Source organism: Scylla paramamosain, chromosome 43 (genome assembly GCF_035594125.1).
Source record: "Scylla paramamosain isolate STU-SP2022 chromosome 43, ASM3559412v1, whole genome shotgun sequence".
In the NCBI taxonomy this organism is placed as follows: domain Eukaryota; kingdom Metazoa; phylum Arthropoda; class Malacostraca; order Decapoda; family Portunidae; genus Scylla; species Scylla paramamosain.
Genome location: NC_087193.1, coordinates 5,457,184 through 5,477,183, shown reverse-complemented (window position 1 = coordinate 5,477,183; position 20,000 = coordinate 5,457,184). Strand labels below are relative to the sequence as shown.

Below are 20,000 nucleotides of genomic sequence, written 5' to 3'. Positions count from 1 at the left end.
TGTGTGTGTGTGTGTGTGTGTGTGTGTGTGTGTGTGTGTGTGTGTGTGTGTGTGTTCTCCCGGGGCTTAGGGAAGTTAAATGAGGTGTGGCCGCTGTTTTGCGTTAAGACCTCGTTAAGAAAGGAAGCTTTGCCGTGATTGGCTGCTCCAGTAGGTAAGGTTCCCCAGCCCTGCAGTGCCCGCCGGACTCTCGCCTCTATGTTCCTTGTTCCCGTGTTCTCTGTGTGCCAAGTCTGTGTAACAATCTGTGCTGCCGAGTCTGTATGCACTGTTAGTCTGTGTAACGTGTCTCCTTTCTCTTTGTCAATCTGTATAACATAAATTTTTGTATTTTTTTGTGTCTGTCAGTGTGTGTACCGTGACCTTTACTGTCTTGTCAGGCTGTGTAACGTAATTTTTTGTGTATTTCAGTCTGTGTAGCGTAATTTTTCATGTTTTTTTTTGTGTCTGTCAGTCTTTGTAATTTAACCGTTTGTGTATTTCAGCCTGTGCACCGTAACGTTTTCTGTTTGTCAATCTGCGTAACGTGACTTTTTCTGTTTGTTGGTCTGTGTAACCTAACCGTTTTTCTGTCTTTTTAGAGGGTATCAAAGGCTATGGAAACACACACACACACACACACACACACACACACACACACACACACACACACACACACACACACACACACACTCTCTCTCTCTCTCTCTCTCTCTCTCTCTCTCTCTCTCTCTCTCTCTCTCTCTCTCTCTCTCTCTCTCTCTCTCTCTGTATAAGTCTGTGTAACATCCTCTTCATCTGGCCTAATAGCTGTGTAATCCTCTCCTTCTCTTTTATGCGAGTCTGTGTAACGCCCTGTGCTTCGCGTGTAATGGCTGTGCAACGCTGCTCTCTTTCCTTTCTGTTTCATGTGTGAGCGAACTCTTTCAAAACTCATCGTCAGCCTTTCAAACACAAAAGATTCTAAGTAATCCTGTGTGTGTGGATCCTCTCTTCCTTCTGTATAAGTGAATGAGCGAGTGAATAAATGACTAAAGAAATTCATGGATACGTAGGTAGAGAAATGCAGAAGGATGGATACAAGTCACAGATGATTTAACTTACAAACACAAGATCCTTCTAAGTTCTCCTGTGTGTCTCAGTGTCTCAGTAAGTGACGTAAGTGAGTAAATGGATAAATAAGGAAATGTATAGATAGGTAAATAAATAAATACATAAGGATATGATTCACAGGTGTATCTTATGACCTAAATATTCTTCCCTCTGTTAAGTAAATGAGTAAATGGATAATAAGGAAATTTATAGATAAACCAAGTAAACACACAAATAACCAAGAAATTTATAGATAGGTAAGTAAATAGATATATAATTACGTAAGAATATAACTCACCCATAACTCAACACAGCCCTCTCCTCACCTCTCTCTCCTCTCCTCTCTCTCTCTCTCCCCTGCAAGACACAACCCTCGCCTCCCTCCCTGCCCGGCTCAGGTAAAGCAGGTAGCACAGCTTGAAAATTAGCACTGAGCCAAACTCCTGTCAGCTCCTCCTTCCTCCCTCGCTTTTTTTCTTCCCTTCCTTCCTTCCCTCCCTTCTCTTCCTTCTCCTTAATACGGCTCAGCTCAACGCCCCTTTAACTCCCACACCTGTACACCTTTCCCAACACGTGCCTTCTTACCTGGCCACACCTGCCCTTCTCTGACACACCTGCTCCTGGCAATCTTTTAGTTACTACACATCTGTTATATACCTTACCCAACACGTGCCTTCTGACCTACTTACAGCTGCCCTCTTATACACCTGCGTTCATACTTCTGGCCTGACACCTGCTCCCACACACCTGGTCACACATCTACTCTCCACACACCTGTTCCGACGCACCTTCGTCCACCACATCTACCTGTCCATCCTTCCGGTAAACTTGACGTAAACTCTATTTAACTCGTTACCTGGCGGTTACCTGGCGGCCTGGAGGCACACACTCACCTGCCATTATCTACCTGGGCGGCTCTGCATCACCTGTGCTCACCTGACAGCCTAAATCCGCCTTCACGCTTATTAATTTGCATGTCGCTCACCTGTTTCTTCTTTATTCCTCAGGTGTGCGCTCGTTTGCTTTCCTGTTCCTTCGTATCTCCTTTCCTTCCCGTCTTGCTTCCCCTCTCTCACTATCCCTCTCCTCTTCCTCCTGCTCCCCAGTTTCCTTCTCTTGCTTTTCATCTTCTCCCTCCTCCTACTCCTCATTTTCCTGCTCCTTCTCCCCAACTCCCCTACGCACACTCATACACAGATAGATAGATAGATGAAAAGAAAGAAAGAAAGATAGAAGGAAAGATAGGTAGATAGACAGATGGACTGACAGTTAGGAGGAAAGAAAGATGGAAAGAAATAAAGATAGAAGAGAAAAGGAAATAGGTAGTTTATTGACCACTGTTACACACACACACACACACACACACACACACACACACACACACACACACACACACACAGAATTTAATATCCAGTATGAGAGGAGGTTATGAAGAGAAAGGTTACGTTTGGATCTCTGAGAATATTTGCGGTTTTCTCTTTTGATCTTTTTTTAATATTTTTGGTGAATTAGTAAATTTCTTCATCTCAATATTTATGCTTTGAAGTTCAGTCGAATCCACCTCCTGTTACTATTTATTCATTTATTCTTTTTGATTTCATATTTCATAGCCACGTGTTTAACCATCTCTCCATTTACTAACCCGCATATTAATCCACCTCTTCCACACGTATTCCACTTTCCGCAGGACTGAGGCAAACTTTTTCTCTCCCCCCAGACCAGACCATCCCCCTACACCCAGCTTGGGACAGGTGGAGGGGGAGAGGTGGAAGGAGACAGGTAGAGGGGGATAGGTGGGGTGGAAGGGGTTCAGATTGAGGGGAACAGGTGTGGTGGGTGGAGGAAGAGAGTGAACTGATGTGGAAGAGGTGGAAGGGAGAGGTGCAGCCAGATTGCGAGGATGAGAGAGGTGAGAGTGTGCATATTGAAAGGTGGAGATGCGAGGTGGTAGGTGGAGCAGGTGAGGTGTGGTGTGGCCAGGTGGAAGAGTCATGGTGTGGTTGAGTGGGGAGGAAGGTGTTACTCTGTTTTTTTCTTTGCTTTTCTCTTCGTTTTTTATTTTCTTTTTTCCTTTGATCCTTTTTTCTTTTCTTTTTTACATTTTTCTCTTCCTCAGATTGACCTGTGAAATCGAAGTGTTGCGTTTTGTTTGTGTAGTTTTTATTTGTTTTTCCCGTCGTGGGGAGAGAGAGAGAGAGAGAGAGAGAGAGAGAGAGAGAGAGAGAGAGAGAGAGAGAGAGAGAGAGAGAGAGAGAGAGAGACTGCCTTGTTTTTCTTTCGTTCTTTTTATTTTTTTTTATTCATTGTGTTGGTGTTTGTTGCATTCCTCGTTTATTGAATCCCTGAATAAAACTTTCTCTCTCTCTCTCTCTCTCTCTCTCTCTCTCTCTCTCTCTCTCTCTCTCTCTCTCTCTCTCTCTCTCTCTCCCCATAAGCTGCTTGTTTTATGAGCCACCACAGAGTATAAGCTTACTTTTTTCTCTTTTTCTTTTTTTCTTTTTTTCTTTTTTTTTAATGGACGGAAGCTGCCACTGCATCAATCTGTAGACTTTTTTTTATCTATTCCTTCTTGGCTGTACGGATAAAAATGGAAGGCTGAGATTTTGTCGTAACCAAATTAATTTTTTAATCAATTTATTTATCTTTTATTTTCGTCGGAGAAATCATCATAATTTTTTTGTTTTATCGTTACTGAACATTATTTACATCCATTTATTTATTTATTTTTTTTACAGATGCATATTTCTTTCCATTTCGTTTATGAATACTAAATAAACACGTATATTATATTCAGGTAATACATTTTTGCATCATATCTGAACAATGACAAGTAAAACAGGCATGGACAGGTATAGACAAGGGCAGGATTAGGCAGGTGAACAAAGGGAGGTGTAAAATAAGGTTGAACAGGCTTGGGAAGAAGAGACATTAGATCTGTTGAAAGGCGTGAGAGGATGGCGAGAGAAAAAGCCTGGAAGGTGTGAAGGTTAGATTAGGTGTTTGTACAGGTGAGGTGTGTCGAGGTGAGATAATTGCAGGTTCAATGTAAGGGACGTAAAGGTGTGGACAGGTGTGTACTGAAGGGTTGTTAGTACAGGTGTGTTAATTAAGGTGTAAACGTGTGAATATTTTGGTTTTATTAGGTTTTCGTATTACTTTTACGTTTTCAGTAAGGAATGTAAAGGTGTTGAGAGGTAGGTGTATGATTGGAGGTGTGGACAGGTGTGTAATGAAGGCTTGTTAGTACAGGTGTGTTAATTACGGCATAGACACGTGGATACTTTGCCTGTCTTTTTATAAGTGTTAAGTTTTCATTTCAGTATTAACCCATACATTTAAACATATTTTACTATCATATTCACTTTCCTTGGATGTATTTAGACAATTAACATTATCCACTTCCCTATCTATCTTTCCATCTATCTATATACAGGTGATTAAACAGGTAGATGACAGGAGATACGACCAGGTTGAAAAGTAAGAGGTAATTAGCACAGGTATGATGAGCTAAACGAGGTGAGAAAGAAAGAGACTGCGTTGCTAATTAACCTGTTCTGGCTACCGTGTTAAAACTGATATAGTGATTATTTGGGCGTTAATTAAAGGTGAGGAGGGAAGCCAGCACAGGTGAAGGTTTAAAGAGGCGTTCACTTGCTACAAATAAACGCATTACCGTTGATCACTCTGGGAAAGTATTAAAAAATGTATGCAAAGTGGGAAAAAAGGATTAGATTAAAAATAGGAGAGAAATTCAAGAGGAGGAGAGATAGGAAAAAAGTAACCAAAGATGTGAAGGAAGACACGTGCTAAATGAATAATAAAGCAAGGATAAGGAAAGATTGCTGACATAAAGTATTAAAAAGTTGTATAATTCAGGAAAAAAGATCAGATAAAGAAATAGAAAAAAGAGGGAGGAAAAAAGAGGAACTAGAGGTAGAAGAGAATAACCGAAAGTGTGAAGGAAACAGAGCATTATAAAAAGAAATATAACATGTGCGAGAAAAGTATTAGGTAAAGAATAAGACGGAAAAACGAAGGAGGAAGGGGAGGCAGAAAAGAATAACGAAAGGTGTGAATGAAAAAATGATAAACACGTGTTAGACAAATAATGAAAGAAAGAAAAAAAAGAAGAAAAGATGACTCACACTTACAAAAAAAAAAAAAAGAATAATGCGAGAATAAAGATTAGATAAAGTTTATATTAAAAAGAAAAATGCGAAGGAGGAGAAGGAGGATAAAGAATAAATAACGAAAGGTGTCAGGGAAATCTTAATAAACACGTGCTTGACAAATAATAAAAGCAGGAATAAAGAAGGAAGAGAAGTAAATAAAAAAAAGTCGTAAATTAATGAAAAGAATGGGAATAAGAAGAATGTAAAACAAGAACAACTCAATAACCAAAGATAAAACATCAAATAAAAGGGGAAAAAAAAATGTAATAACGACATCAACTTCTCTTAACGAATGAAGGAACTAAAGCATAAAAAAAAGAAAAAAAAAAACGTGGGTAAAACAAAAAAAAAAGAAATAAAACAATGAAAGATAAAAGAGAGAGAGAGAGAGAGAGAGAGAGAGAGAGAGAGAGAGAGAGAGAGAGAGAGAGAGAGAGAGAGAGAGAGAGAGAGAGAGCATGACAAAGAACAATATCTTATACTAGGACATGACCTGTAAATCTCGATAATTTTCTATTAGCCCCAAAGAACGATTTAGAGGAGGAGGAGGAGGAGGAGGAGGAGGAGGAGGAAGTCAGGTGAACAAGGGGTAACAAGAATCAGTGTTGCAGGAAGGAGAATGAATACTAAATAAAGAAAATCAGACCATTGAATTCTTCCAGTGTAGAAAAAGAATGTGAAGGCAGAGTAAAAATTCGGAGGAGAAGGAAGAAGGAGGAGAAGAAGACGAAGAAGAACATAAACGAAAATGTAATACAACTCAGTGAATGAATGAATGGATAAAAATCGACTTCATTCCACGTAACATACATAATTTCTCCTCGTGAATAAATGAATGAATGATAACCAACCTCAGTTATTCACGCCAACATACATAACCCATTCATTCGTGAGTGAATAAGTGAATGAATGATAACCAACCTCAGTTATTCACGCCAACATACATAACCATTCATTCTTGAGTGAGTTAATGAATGAACTTTAAACAGACCACTCACTCACACCCATACTAATATACGTACACATTTCCTCGTGAGTGAGTGAGTGAATGAATGAAGGTCACGGCCATTCAGCACCCCCACCACGCTAAGGGGCACGAACGCAAGACGCTGCCGGAGTGAACAACCTCGTCACTCCAGCACAAGAGAACAAACGTAAACATGGCGTTATATATTTACCCTGCTCACGTGACTCGCGGGCATTACTCAGCGTGGCAGGTGTGGGGCGCTCAGGAGAGGAATTGACAGGTGTGTGTGTGTGTGTGTGTGTGTGGTGATTCATTTCTTCACTGATTCTCTCCTTTATTTCTGTCCCTATTTTTTCTTTTTTATTATTCAGAATTATTTTATTTTAATTAAAAAAAGAGAAAATAGGAACAAAAGAAAGTGCAAAGCTGAAAATAAAACCTAATTATGATTACTAAATAAACACGACACTAAATAAAGAACAAAACACACACACACACACACACACACACACACACACACACACACACACACACACACACACACACACACACACACACACACACACATACGAATGGAAATAAAAGAAAATAGTCCAAAAAGCGAATATATTAGAAAAAAAGACATCATATAAACAAGAGAATAATAAAACAATAAATCAAAGAATAAGAAAAAAGACGAAAAGTATAAACAAGCGCTTTAATTTCCTCATTTTTTCCCTCTTTTCCTGCTTCCCTCATGCGAATTCTAATCAAAGGTGTGAAATTTAATATGCTAATCAAGAAGTAGGTGGGAAAAAATATGAATGAAAATTTTAATGAATGAACTTCAAATTAGCATGATTACTGAATAAATGAGTGAGTGAGTGAGTAAATGAGGGTGCAAGTGAGTGCGTCGTTAAAGGCTCACGCAATCTATAAAAAAATGAAGGATTTAAGTAAAAAAAAAAAAAAAAGAAAAAGAAAGAAAAAGGTGCACGTGTGGTTAAGAAAAACAGACGTAAGAATGGATAGATAGATTGAAAAATAAAGGAAAAAAATAATAAATACACAAAATAGGTAAAGAAAAGCAGGAATAAAGACAAACAACAAGAGGAAACATTGAGAAACAACCAAAACAAACCTTAAAGGAATTGTGCTCTTATACTTAAAGGAACCAAACGTACAAACGAACACACGCGAGAGTATTCAAGAGAGAGAGAGAGAGAGAGAGAGAGAGAGAGAGAGAGAGAGAGAGAGAGAGAGAGAGAGAGAGAGAGAGAGAGAGAGATGCATAATTACAGAACATTAATAAGAAGAAAGGAGAACAAAACAAAAGAAAAAATAGAATTAGTGTTTTTTTTTTTGTTTCATTGTTTCTCATGAGGTGGATGTAATGAAGGAAGCAATGCCTGCCTTTCAAATTGCTTCATTAGTGGCTGCAGGAAGGAAATGAAGCCAGGTGAAGGAAAGCAATAAAGGAGGAGCAGGAGGTAAAGGAGGAAAGAAATAGTGCAACACAGAGGCCACCGTCATCAAGGAAGCAAATGAAGGCAGTAAAGCGAGGGAGTGAAGTAAAAGCGATAAAGAGAACACAGATAGAGCCGCACAGTAAAGACACGAGTAAAGAAAGGCAATAAAGAAAGTACTGGACTGCACGAGGTGATAAAAAGGGAAGTAAAGCAAGTCAGTAAAGCACGCAGGTAATAAAGGAACACAGGTGAGGGCAGAGGACTCACCTGGCGCCATGAGGGGCTCGGAGGCCTGGCTGGCGGCGGCTCACTCCCCCGGTGCGATCCTCCCCCGGGGCGGCATTCCCCCCGCCGCCTCAGTAATCCCCCGCCGCGGAGTCCCGGGGATTACTTATCTAATGGGGAGGGCGGGGATTAACGTGCCTTAATCCCACCAGTTTTAATAATTACATTGATAAACGTTAATTGAATTTATTCCATTAGTGTTCATGGTAGTTTTTGTTTGGTTGTCCAGAGTCAGGGCAGCGGTGCTCGGGGCGCGGCACTCCCGCACGCCCCGCGGTGGTTCGCCGCCCTCAGGGTAATGAACTCGTCACTTAGGCAGGGCCGCGACTCGTGGCTGGCGACGCCTCTTGGTGGACACACTCGCGGCGACACCGGGGACGCGGCGCGAACTGTGGACACGATCGCGCGGGACACACGTCAGCGCGGCCTGTGTGGCGAGGCGGCGTGGTGAGCACAGGCCGCCGCTGCTGCTTTTATCTCCCGCCGTGCCGGGGTGACACTGATTGGTACTCACACGGCACCAGAACTTTACCCTCGCGGCCCCAGCGTGTCGTACAGCGAGGCACTACGGCAGGGGGCGTCCTCTGTCCTCGTGCTGGCACCGTTCACGCCGCCAGGACACGGCCGCCCCTGCAGGATACACGGGGGACTGTCATGCAACACCAATATTGTCTTTGGCAGCGCGGGGCAGCGAGGAGAGGCGCGCGTCTGGCAGCGCGGCGTGGCACTGGCATCGCTCAGGTGATTTTCAGGCACCTGTGGCGCCAGACGAGCACCGGCCGGGGCAGAGGAAGGGCGCCACCGCTGCCGCCCCTGGACGCTGGCTGCACCATGCCTCGTCTTGCTTCGCCTTGCCTCACTCTCCACACTCTCCCTTCCTGGTGGTGGCCGCCGCCCTTCACTTCACTCCCGCACCTCAGCGTCACACTCCAGTAACTCTTTGCCCTATCCACACTTCACACTTTTCCTCTCTCTCTCTCTCTCTCTCTCTCTCTCTCTCTCTCTCTCTCTCTCTCTCTCTCTCTCTCTCTCTCTCTCTCTCTCTCTCTCTCTCTCTCTCTCGCCGACTTTCCTTCGGATCGGGACTTCAAGCGTGCCCTTTGGCAGCCCTGCGCGTGGTGTGGTGCGGTGCGGGTATGGGTGTGGGATGTCGCCTGGCGCGGGTGTACCCTCAGGGGCGTGGTGGGCGAGGTGTGGGTTCAGGCGTGGTCAGGTTGAGGGGGCTGAAGGGTGCTGTCCCCACCTCTTGCACTGACGCGTCGCCTCGCCAATGCCGTGGCGGGTCTCAGTCTGGAATGAAATGTTTATGTAGCAACATTTTGTTTTTATTTTACGGAGATTGCTGCTGCGGAACATTGGCTTTAATAAGTCAGGGGGGGATGGGAGGGAAGAAAGTTGAAGGTGTTGCGGTGTTAAAAATGAAGGGTGTCGATGAAGTATTTGGAGTATTGGTTAATTATGGACATTCCCAAGCTACTCCCACGCCCGGGGCCCTTCTGATCCTGGCTGCAGCTTCCGCATCGAGGAGGAGGAGGAGGAGGAGGACGACGACAAAGGGCGCGGAGGAGGCTTTGTTAATTAGGCGCGAGGGAGGGACTTCAAAGGGTCGACACCCGGATTATTCCCTCATCGGAATACGATAAAACACTTCATAGGAAATCCATCGCCGTAATGCACAGCGCAGACAGCTCACGGTTTAATTACTCCTCCGGCGGCCGTTTCAAAAGAGTCTATTTTCCCGGCTGAAGCGCCTCAAAAATCCCGTGGACTTTGAAGAAATCGAGCGGTTGGCACGAGGCGGAGGCAGCGCGCCCTTCCGTGAACTCTGCTCTGCACGGCGACAGGGAATTATCGAAGATTTAATTGTTTCATTAATATTATGAAATATATAATTTTGCTGATGGTGGTGGGGGCGGCGTGGCCGTGGCCCGAAGGCCAGCCCAACTGTAACATATCTGGGGAGTGGGGCGACCCGCTGGGCGCCGAGACGCTCTCCGCCGCCGTGGTGGCGCGGGGCGGCAACGCCAGCACCCTGGAGGTGGCATTCAACTCCACCGGTGGCCACTATCGCGGCGCCGCGCCCCTGGAGGACGGCAAGGCGGCGGCGCTGAGAATGACGGGCGCCAAGAACGACACCTTGCTGCTACACCTGCTGTGCCTGAACGACGTGCTGTGGGCTATGCAGACTCCCCTGTACAACAGCCCCAGGATGATCAGGATTTTCTCCTTCCGCCGCCGCGAGGCCCCCGCCCCCCTGCAGGACACCGCGACCCCCGCTCCCTCCTCCTCGGCGCCAGAATTCATCCTCGTCAATATTTCACTTCCGAAGCGCCAGGAGGACGACCACAGGCAAAGGGACGACCACCCAGCGCTGGCCTGAGGCGCCTCCATCTGCGCCTTCTGCTTCCCTTCTGCACCTCTCACTCTTCCTCACCACCCGCACACGTGACTCTCTCACTTGTTTTTGACTCACTCTCGAACATGTTGCGTAGCTGTGATCAATTTGGGAATATCTCTCTCTCTCTCTCTCTCTCTCTCTCTCTCTCTCTCTCTCTCTCTCTCTCTCTCTCTCTCTCTCTCTCTCTCTCTCTCATCAGTTACTAGCTAAGTCATTTATTTGCACATACTGACATCGATACTCTGGGAAAAATAATATAATTCGCAATTCCGTGACGAAATAAAAGTTAATTACCCTAGCCAATATACAGGTAAATTGCTGGCGCACCTGATATTTTAATCTTACGGACTGCCACTGAAAAATGTCCTTGTCAATTAAGTTTTCATTACTGCCACCACCGTCGCTGCTGCTGCTGCTAGTGTTGTCGTTGTTGTTGTTGTTGTTGTTGTTGTTGTTGTTGTTGTTGGCCTTTCTACTGCTATTGCTATAATTATTACAACTATTATTTTTTCTTTTACCATGTGACTTAAATCGCCAATTGCTACTATTGTTACTACTACCTCTAACTACTACTACTCCTACTACTACTAATATCTTATTGTGATTAGCGGAATATATGATATCCTATTATTTTACTCTCCTCCTCCTCCTCCTCCTCCTCCGTGTAGACTAACGAGGCGTGTAGGCCTAGATCACGTGATACACAATATGCGTAATCACTAACAAACACACACACACACACACACACACACACACACACACACACACACACACACACACACACACACACACACACACACACACACACACACACACACACACACACACACACACACACACACACATACACCTTTCCGCTTTTATTTTGTCGTTTGTTTATTGTTCACTTTTTGTTTCTCTCTGTATTTTCATTCCCAATATTTCTCTTCCTTTCTTTGCATTTTATTTTGTTTACTTTTTCGGTGGACAGATTTTTTCCGAGTTTTTCCCTTCATATTTCCCCCTCACTTTTTATTGTATAAGTTTTTTCCCTTTAGTTTCCCATCTTTTCTTTCTGCCTTCCTTCTTAAATCCACCTTTTTCTATTTTATTTCATGTTCTCCCTATTGTTATTCTCCTTTCTCTCTCTTCTCTTTATTCTTCTTTTCTTCTTTCTCCACTCTTTTGTATTCCGTCCCTCTCCTTTGTCTTTGTAACGTATCTCTCTCTCTCTCTCTCTCTCTCTCTCTCTCTCTCTCTCTCTCTCTCTCTCTCTCTCTCTCTCTCTCTCTCTCTCTCTCTCTCTCTCTCTCTCTCTCTCTCTCTCTCTTACCTATCTTCTTCCTTTCTTCTTTATTTTCTTTGTATCCTTCCTGTCTTCCTCTTCCTCTTTCGTTCTCCGTCTCTATCCCCCTTCGTTCTTTTGCATGGCTATATTTTTCACTCCTCTCTCTCTCTCTCTCTCTCTCTCTCTCTCTCTCTCTCTCTCTCTCTCTCTCTCTCTCTCTTATCCTTACATCGCTTAAACTATCTTCTGTTCCTTCCTTCCTTCCTTCCTTCATTCCTTCATTCATTCATTCATTCGTTAATTCCTTCCATCCATCCATCCTTCCTTCCCTCCTTTCTTCCTTCCATCATTCATTCATTCATTCATTCATTAATTCATTCATTCAATCACTCATTCATTTATTCATTCATTCCCTACCTCTCCCTCTCTCCTCTCCTTCCTTCCTTCCTTCCTTCCTTCCTTCCTTCCTTCCTTCCTTCCATATCTCCCTCCATCTAACCTCTATTTCCTATCCACCTAACTCCTACTGCTACCTTCCTTACCCTCCTTCTCCACTCCCTACGCCTCCCCGCCCCTCCTGCCGCGTTGCCGTCAGCAGTACCGTCACTGGCCAACCTTCAGTGCATTACAGCGGCAAAACAGCTCCGCGTATGCAGGTAGAAAGTGCCTCTACATCTGCGCCGGACAGCAGCCTCCAAAACAGCAGAGAGAGAGAGAGAGAGAGAGAGAGAGAGAGAGAGAGAGAGAGAGAGAGAGAGAGAGAGAGAGAGAGAGGGTTGGGGGGAGAAAGGGATTTAACGTTCTCTAAATGATCTTTCTCTTAACTTGAAATTGCCGAAAAAGAATAAGAAAACAACCATAACAGCAGCAGCAACAACAACAACAACAACAACAACAACAATAACAACAACAACAACAACAACAACAACAACAACAACAACAACAACAACAACAACAACAACAACAACAACAACAATAATAATAAGATGAAGACGAAGAACAAGAAGAACAGGAACAAGAATAATAAGAGAAAAATAAACATAAATAAAAAGAAGAAGAAGAAGAAGAAGAAAATGACGATGAAAACAATGACGAAGACAATAAATAAATGAAGAAGAAAAGAAAAGAAAAAAAAGGAAAAAGAAAAATAACTTTGAAAATATTAAAGGGAAGTAACAAACAATGAAAACGCCAACTAACCACTTAATCCTTAGAAGAGGAGGAAGAAGAGGAAGACGACGAAGAGCTAGAGGAGGAAGAGGACGACGACGAGGAGGAGGAGGAGGAGGAGGAGGAGGAGGAGGAAGAGGTGGAAAAATTACAGCAATCATAGAACAAATTGTCCCTCTGAGCAGGCGTTTCATCACCTTGTTCTCCTCCGTTCATTATTTTCCCTCAAATTGTTCGGGAGTGTGAGGGGAAATTGGGCGCCTTGTGAGGGATAATGGCCGTGATGTGTTAGAGAGAGAGAGAGAGAGAGAGAGAGAGAGAGAGAGAGAGAGAGAGAGAGAGAGAGAGAGAGAGAGAGAGAGAGAGAGAGAGAGAGAGAGAGCAAATACACTTAACACAAGGTAGGAAGGGACAAGAGGACCGGTAAATAGATAGATAGATAGATAGATAGATAGATAGATAGATAGATAGTCAGATAGATAAACAGGTGGATGGAGGGATAGACACATATACAGGCAGAAAAATAGACAGATAGATAAATAGATTGATAGCAAAGGAGAAAAGTAGCGAAGGAAGACAAGAGGAAAGAATTAAAAGACAGGCAGCAGAATGAGAAATTAAATAAAGAGATAAGAAAATATAAAATAAAAGTCAAAGCGAGAGGGAGAAGGAAATGAAAAAAAAAGAAGAAAGGAAAGACCGACATTTTGCTCGAACTGGACAAACGAAGATGGACAAAAAGATTAAGAAGAATAAGAAGAAAAAGATAAAACACAATACAAGTTGGACTGAAGAAGAAAACACACCAAAGAAAACAAAAGAAAGTTAAAAATAAAAAAAAGAAAGCAGAGAGAGGCAGACATTTTACTCAAATTGAAGAAACGAAGACAAAAAAAGCATTAATACGAATAAGAACAGAGGGAAAAAAATACTGAAAAAAACACGAAAGTTAGAGGAAATGGAAAAAAAAACACACCCAGAAAGAAAAAAAAGCGGAAAATAAAAGGAAAACAACAAAAAGAAACGAAAACGAACAAAAGATTAAGAAGAACATGAAAAAACACACGAAAGAAATTAGACAAAAAAAAAAAAAAAAGAAAAATAAGAGAAAGTTAAAAAGCAAAAATAAAACAAGGACAGACAGGCTTTTCTCTCCCCACGCCATGACAGGCTGGGGAGGACACCTGAAGGAAAGTGGAGAGAGAATGAATATTGCGGAGGAAAGTGTGGAAGAGAAGATTGGGTCGGTGATGGAGGGGCGGGAGACACTGGCTGATGGAGAAATGGAGGGAGGGAAGGAGGGAGGGAGGCAATGATGGTGACTGGATGGTGAAGGTGATAGATGGTGACGCTGAAGATGATGGTGAAGTGTCCTGGTGTGTTTTGTATGTCCTTGATGTCCTGGTGTTCTTAAAGGTGTAAATGTCCTGTGATGTCCTTTTGTATCCTATGAAAGAGTGGGTGTCCTATGGTGCTCGAAGTGTACTGTTGTCCTGTACCTCCTCCTCCTCCTCCTCCTCCTCCTCATCTTCCTCTCGTTGTTGTTGTTGTTGTTGTTGTTGTTGTTGTTGTTGTTGTTGTTGTTGTTGTTGTTGTCCTATTCAACCTTCTCTTCCTCCTCCTTTCTGTTGTCGCCTTATTCTCTTCCTCCTCCTCCTCCTCCTCCTCCTCCTCCTCCTCCTGGCTTACGGTGACAGGAACTCAATCAAAAAGAAGAGTAAATATAGGATTCCTCCCTGCCTCCCCCTGACACTTTTCGCTTGAGTGGAGGCAGTACAGTGCTATGCTGAGGTCTGAACTGCAAAAGAGCTCCTGGAAAACACCCTTGGGACCCTGGGGAGTAAGGGCCATTCTCTCCTGCCCACACTGCTTCCCGTAAAAGCCCTTATTTCATATTTAATTCCCAGCTCAGTCTCAACCGTGTTTATGTTTCAGGTCGCTTGATGAGAAATAGCTCTTTTTTTCTTTTTTTTTCTATTTTTCTCCATTTTTTCCCCTTCAGTTACCGGCCAAATGTCAAATATCGGAGCTGAAATGCTGGAAATTATAACATCCTACCTTTTTTTTTTCTTCTTCTTTCTTTCTTTTTTTTTTATTAAGTCGTACGTGATTTTTTTCAGGTGTGTTTTATTCTTTTTTTCGTAGTTCTTGTGTGTTTTTTATTCCTGATTCTTAATTCGTGGGGCGCAAAAAATACAGTCTGGCGGAGGAATGGCATTTAATGATGTCCGGCGCGCCCCAATATTTACCTTTCAGACTAATTTGTTGACGTTTTTACCGGAGAGAGAGAGAGAGAGAGAGAGAGAGAGAGAGAGAGAGAGAGAGAGAGAGAGAGAGAGAGAGAGAATCATGAAACATCTATTTTATCCATCGCCACTACCAGCACCTCTCTCTCTCTCTCTCTCTCTCTCTCTCTCTCTCTCTCTCTCTCTCTCTCTCTCTCTCTCTCTCTCTCTCTCTCTCATAACCTCACCAGGATAGCCACTTTCCTGCTCTCTGCCTCCTTCATTATCCTTATTATCTCCTCTTTTCTTTATCACGAATTATGCTCCGTTACTTTCTCTCTCTCTCTCTCTCTCTCTCTCTCTCTCTCTCTCTCTCTCTCTCTCTCTCTCTCTCTCTCTCTCTCTCTCTCTCTCTCTCTCTCTCTAATGCCTTATTTGCGTGTTTATTTTTATCTTTCATTTATTTTCTTATCTTATCTCTTCAGTGTGTGTGTGTGTGTGTGTGTGTGTGTGTGTGTGTGTGTGTGTGTGTGTGTGTGTGTGTGTGTGAGCGTGCGCGGGCGCCCTCACCACCAGGTCACTTCCCGCATAACTAATTACCGTCCGGGGCTCTTTAATTAATGGGAGAGTCTACTATAATTAATCTTGAGGGTAATGGAAGTCTCTCTCTCTCTCTCTCTCTCTCTCTCTCTCTCTCTCTCTCTCTCTCTCTCTCTCTCTCTCTCTCTCTCTCTCTCTCTGGTTTTCTTCATTTTCATCTCCATTTTCTTATATTTTTACATCCTCCTCCTCCTCCTCCTCCTCCTCCTCCTCCTCCTCCTCCTCCTCCTCCTCCTCCTCCTCCTCCTTCTAATCCTCCTCTTTTCTCATCTACTCTTCATCTCTTCTTTATGATGTAATTACTTTTTTCCTCTTATTTTTTGTTTTGTTTTGTGCATTCTTTATCATTTTATATCTTCGTCTTGTTCTTGTTTTTGTTTTTTTTGTTCTTTGTCTTGTTGTTTTTGTTGTTTGTTGTTGTTGATGTTGTTGTTGTTGTTGTTGTTGTTGTTGTTGTTGTTGTTGTTGTTGTTGTTGTTGTTGTTCTGTTACCTTTGTTTATTTCTTTTGCAGGTTTTGCGTCCCGTTTTCAGTTTCGGGAAAAAAAAAAACGGGGAGTGAAAGAGACCGGGAAGGTTGTTTTCGCTCGCCAGTTCTCCTTCCTCCTCCTCCTCCTCCTCCTCCTCCTCCTCCTCCTCCTCCTCCTCCTCCTCCTCCTCCTCCTCCTCCTTCTCCTCCTAGTCTTGCATCTTCATTATCATTATTATTCTACCTCTTATTGAACACACACACACACACACACACACACACACACACACACACACACACACACACACACACACACACACACACACACACACACACGCATCAGGAGCAAGACTAATGTTTATAGAGGCAATTAAGTTATTACGAGTCGTATACAAAATTACTTTATCGTATTGTGTCAAATTATGTGTTTACGAGGTGTGCTTTGTTGCTGTTATTGCTATTGTTATTATTGTTATTATTATTATTATTATTATTATTATTATTATTATTATTATTATTATTATTATTATTATTATCATTTATGGTAGTAGTAGTAGTAGTAGGAGTAATAGTAATAGTACCAGTAGTAGTAATGAAGAAATCAAAGAAATGAAGAAAATGAAATAATTGAAAATATATGATCATTTTCTTTTCTTTCCGCCAATGTTTTTAGTGAAAAATAAATAAGAATAGAGAAAGATTAATTAGGGGACGTTAGATCTCTCTCTCTCTCTCTCTCTCTCTCTCTCTCTCTCTCTCTCTCTCTCTCTCTCTCTCTCTCTCTCTCTCTCTCTCTCTCTCTCTCTCTCTCTCTCTCTCTCTCTCTCTCTCTCTCTCTCTCACACACACACACACACACACACACACACACACACACACACACACACACACACACACACACACACACACACAAATGTATTCCCTTTCCAGTGTTGCCGCTTTGATGAGTTTTGCTAAAGTTTCATATGCTTGAGTTTTCTATAATGTTCTTTGATTAGCCATGTTTGCTCTCTCTCTCTCTCTCTCTCTCTCTCTCTCTCTCTCTCTCTCTCTCTCTCTCTCTCTCTCTCTCTCTCTCTCTCTCTCTTCCACGAAAGCTATGAATGAAAATAAACTGATTCGTAACACAAGATAACGAGAAAATAAAGAGGAAAGATAGAAAGATGAAAGGATAGAGGAAAAGAAAGAAAGAAGGAAGGACAGACACAGACAAACAGAGAAAAGAAAAACAAAGATATATAGAAAGATAAAGAGACGAATAAAAAAGACACAGAAAGGAAAAAAAGAAAGAAAGAGAAGATTAAACCAAACTAAACGAAAGAAAGGAAGAAAATAACCTCTCTAATTGTTTGCTTTCTCTCTCTTCCTCTTCTTCCTTCTCTTTCTGCCTGTGCTTCGCTTCTTGGTAATGTGAGAGAGTGAGAGAGTGAGAGAGGGGAGACAAAAGTGTGAAAGGAGGGTAATCTGGCTTTATTTCTCTCATTATCTCACCGTATTTATCATGCTCTTCTCTCGGGTCAACACAAACAGAGAGAGAGAGAGAGAGAGAGAGAGAGAGAGAGAGAGAGAGAGAGAGAGAGAGAGAGAGAGAGAGAGAGAGAGAGAGACAGTTAGTTTTTTATAATTTCTTTATTTTCTTTTCGTTTTTCTCGTAAATTTTCTTTCCTAATTTACGTTGAGAGAGAGAGAGAGAGAGAGAGAGAGAGAGAGAGAGAGAGAGAGAGAGAGAGAGAGAGAGAAATGGAAAGTCTATTTTTCCCCTTTTTTTTTGGTCTAGTGTTTATTTTCCTCCTGTTATTTTCCATTCCTCTTCAATTCCCTGTTTTTTTTCTATCTTTTTATTTATTTATCTCTTATTTGTGTCATCTCGTCACTGTTCCTTTCATATTTTTCTCTATTTTGTTTCTCTTTTCGTCTACTTCTATTCTACTCTATTCTTTTACTTGTGTGTCATCTTGCGTCACTACTCTCTCTCTCTCTCTCTCTCTCTCTCTCTCTCTCTCTCTCTCTCTCTCTCTCTCTCACCACGTATATCTCTCGTTTTCTGTTTCGTTATCGTATTTTTCCGCTTATTAACGATGTTTCCCTTTTAGCATACATCAAGAAGGGCCGGAGAATGCCTCCCTTCCAACCTCTCCCTCTCCCTCTCACTCTCACTCCCCTCTCTCCCACCAGCTGAGTACTAATATCCATATCAACTACAGGTGCTCTCTCTCTCTCTCTCTCTCTCTCTCTCTCTCTCTCTCTCTCTCTCTCTCTCTCTCTCTCTCTCTCTCTCTCTCATATGTTACTCCTATCTTTCTCTCTCCTCTTTCCTTTCCTCTCCTTCATATCTTGCACTTTTCTCCTTTTTTTCTCCATTTATCCTTCCTTCCTCCTTCCTTTAGTTTCCTTCCCCCTCTCTCTCTCTCTCCCCCTCTCTCTCTCTCTCTCTCTCTCTCTCTCTCTCTCTCTCTCTCTCTCTCTCTCTCTCTCTCTCTCTTGTCATTTTTTCTATACTTTCTTCATTCCCTCCTTTCTTCCTCCTCTTTCCTTCTCTTCTTCCTTCCTTCCTTCTTACCCTCCCCCTTACCAGGACAACCCCGGGCCTTCAGTCACCTAAGAGAGAGAGAGAGAGAGAGAGAGAGAGAGAGAGACAGACCCCTTTCCACCAATTTGCTTTACGAGTAGGAAATAGGTGAGCGAAAGAGAGAGAGAGAGAGAGAGAGAGAGAGAGAGAGAGAGAGAGAGAGAGAGAGAGAGAGAGAGAGAGAGAGAGTAAAAAGAGATGGCGGTCAGGAAGGGACAACGCGAGACCGCTGCTTTACGAGAGAGAGAGAGAGAGAGAGAGAGAGAGAGAGAGAGAGAGAGAGAGAGAGAGAGAGAGAGAGAGAGAGAGAGAGAGAGAGAGAGAGAAGATTAGATGTAAGTGCTGAGGGAAGAGGGGAGGGTAATGGGGGGTAGGGGGGAGAGGAGGGGGATGAGAGTAAGAAGTGGGGTGTGAGTATGACCTGCTGAGGTTGCTGATTGTCTAGGGTGAGAGAGAGAGAGAGAGAGAGAGAGAGAGAGAGAGAGAGAGAGAGAGAGAGAGAGAGAGAGAGAGAGAGAGAGAGAGAGAGAGAGTACGAAGCGAGGGGCTGATAATAGCATTAACTTCTCCTCCTCCTCCTCCTCCTTCTCCTCCTCCTCCTCCTCCTCCTCCTCCTCCTCCTCCTCCTCCTCCTCCTCCTCCTCCTGATCTAACAATACAAGATACACACACACACACACACACACACACACACACACACACACACACAAGGTCATAAAAATCACATAGGTTCACACAGTATAACTCAAGGTCACGCCAGGTCACATCAGGTCACGCACTATCATGATCTGACCTCGCCGCGATAAGAGGTCACGCAGGTCACGACAATATGGTGTGTTTCCCGCTGCGTAACATCTGAGAGGCACTGTATCTTATCAGGGAGGGAGTCGAGGAGGAAGGGATAGGGAGAGGGAGGGTGGGGAGAGGGAGATAGGAAGGGCAGAAGAGAGTGAAGGAAGGAGGAAGGAAGAGAGAGAAGGAATGAGGGAGGAAAGGAGAGGAGGGAGGAAAAGGACAGATAAAGGGAGTAAGGGGGAGAGGAAGAAAGGAGTTGGACAGGGAGAAAGGGAGAGGGAGGAAAGGAGGTAAATAGGTAGGGAGGGAGATAGAGGTAGGATGTGAGAGAGAGAGAGAGAGAGAGAGAGAGAGAGAGAGAGAGAGAGAGAGAGAGAGAGAGAGAGAGAGAGAGAGAGAGAGGGTGTGAGTGTAGATAGAAGGGTTGATCTTTTTTCAGGTGTTGATGATTAGCGGCGCTGACCCGTGTAAGTGTTTATTAGAGTTTTTATTTGTTTACATTTGACCCTGCTGTTCTTTCTCACTTTATCAGTCAAGTAGTGAATCAGTTTTGTATGCTATTCTA

The 20,000-nt window shown here is 43.1% G+C and overlaps 1 protein-coding gene across 1 annotated transcript in view; it reads right to left on the bottom strand.

Moving 5' to 3' along the window:
- The window catches only part of LOC135093408 (fibroblast growth factor receptor-like 1), a 108,345-nt gene extending 99,449 nt beyond the window's left edge, over positions 1-8,896 (bottom strand). Inside the window, exon 1 of the mRNA XM_063992682.1 lies at positions 7,926-8,896. Within this exon, the coding sequence (XP_063848752.1) occupies positions 7,926-7,935 (10 nt within the window). The 5' untranslated portion in view covers positions 7,936-8,896. The remainder of the gene's footprint in view (positions 1-7,925) is intronic.
- Positions 8,897-20,000: the final 11,104 nt, after the last annotated feature.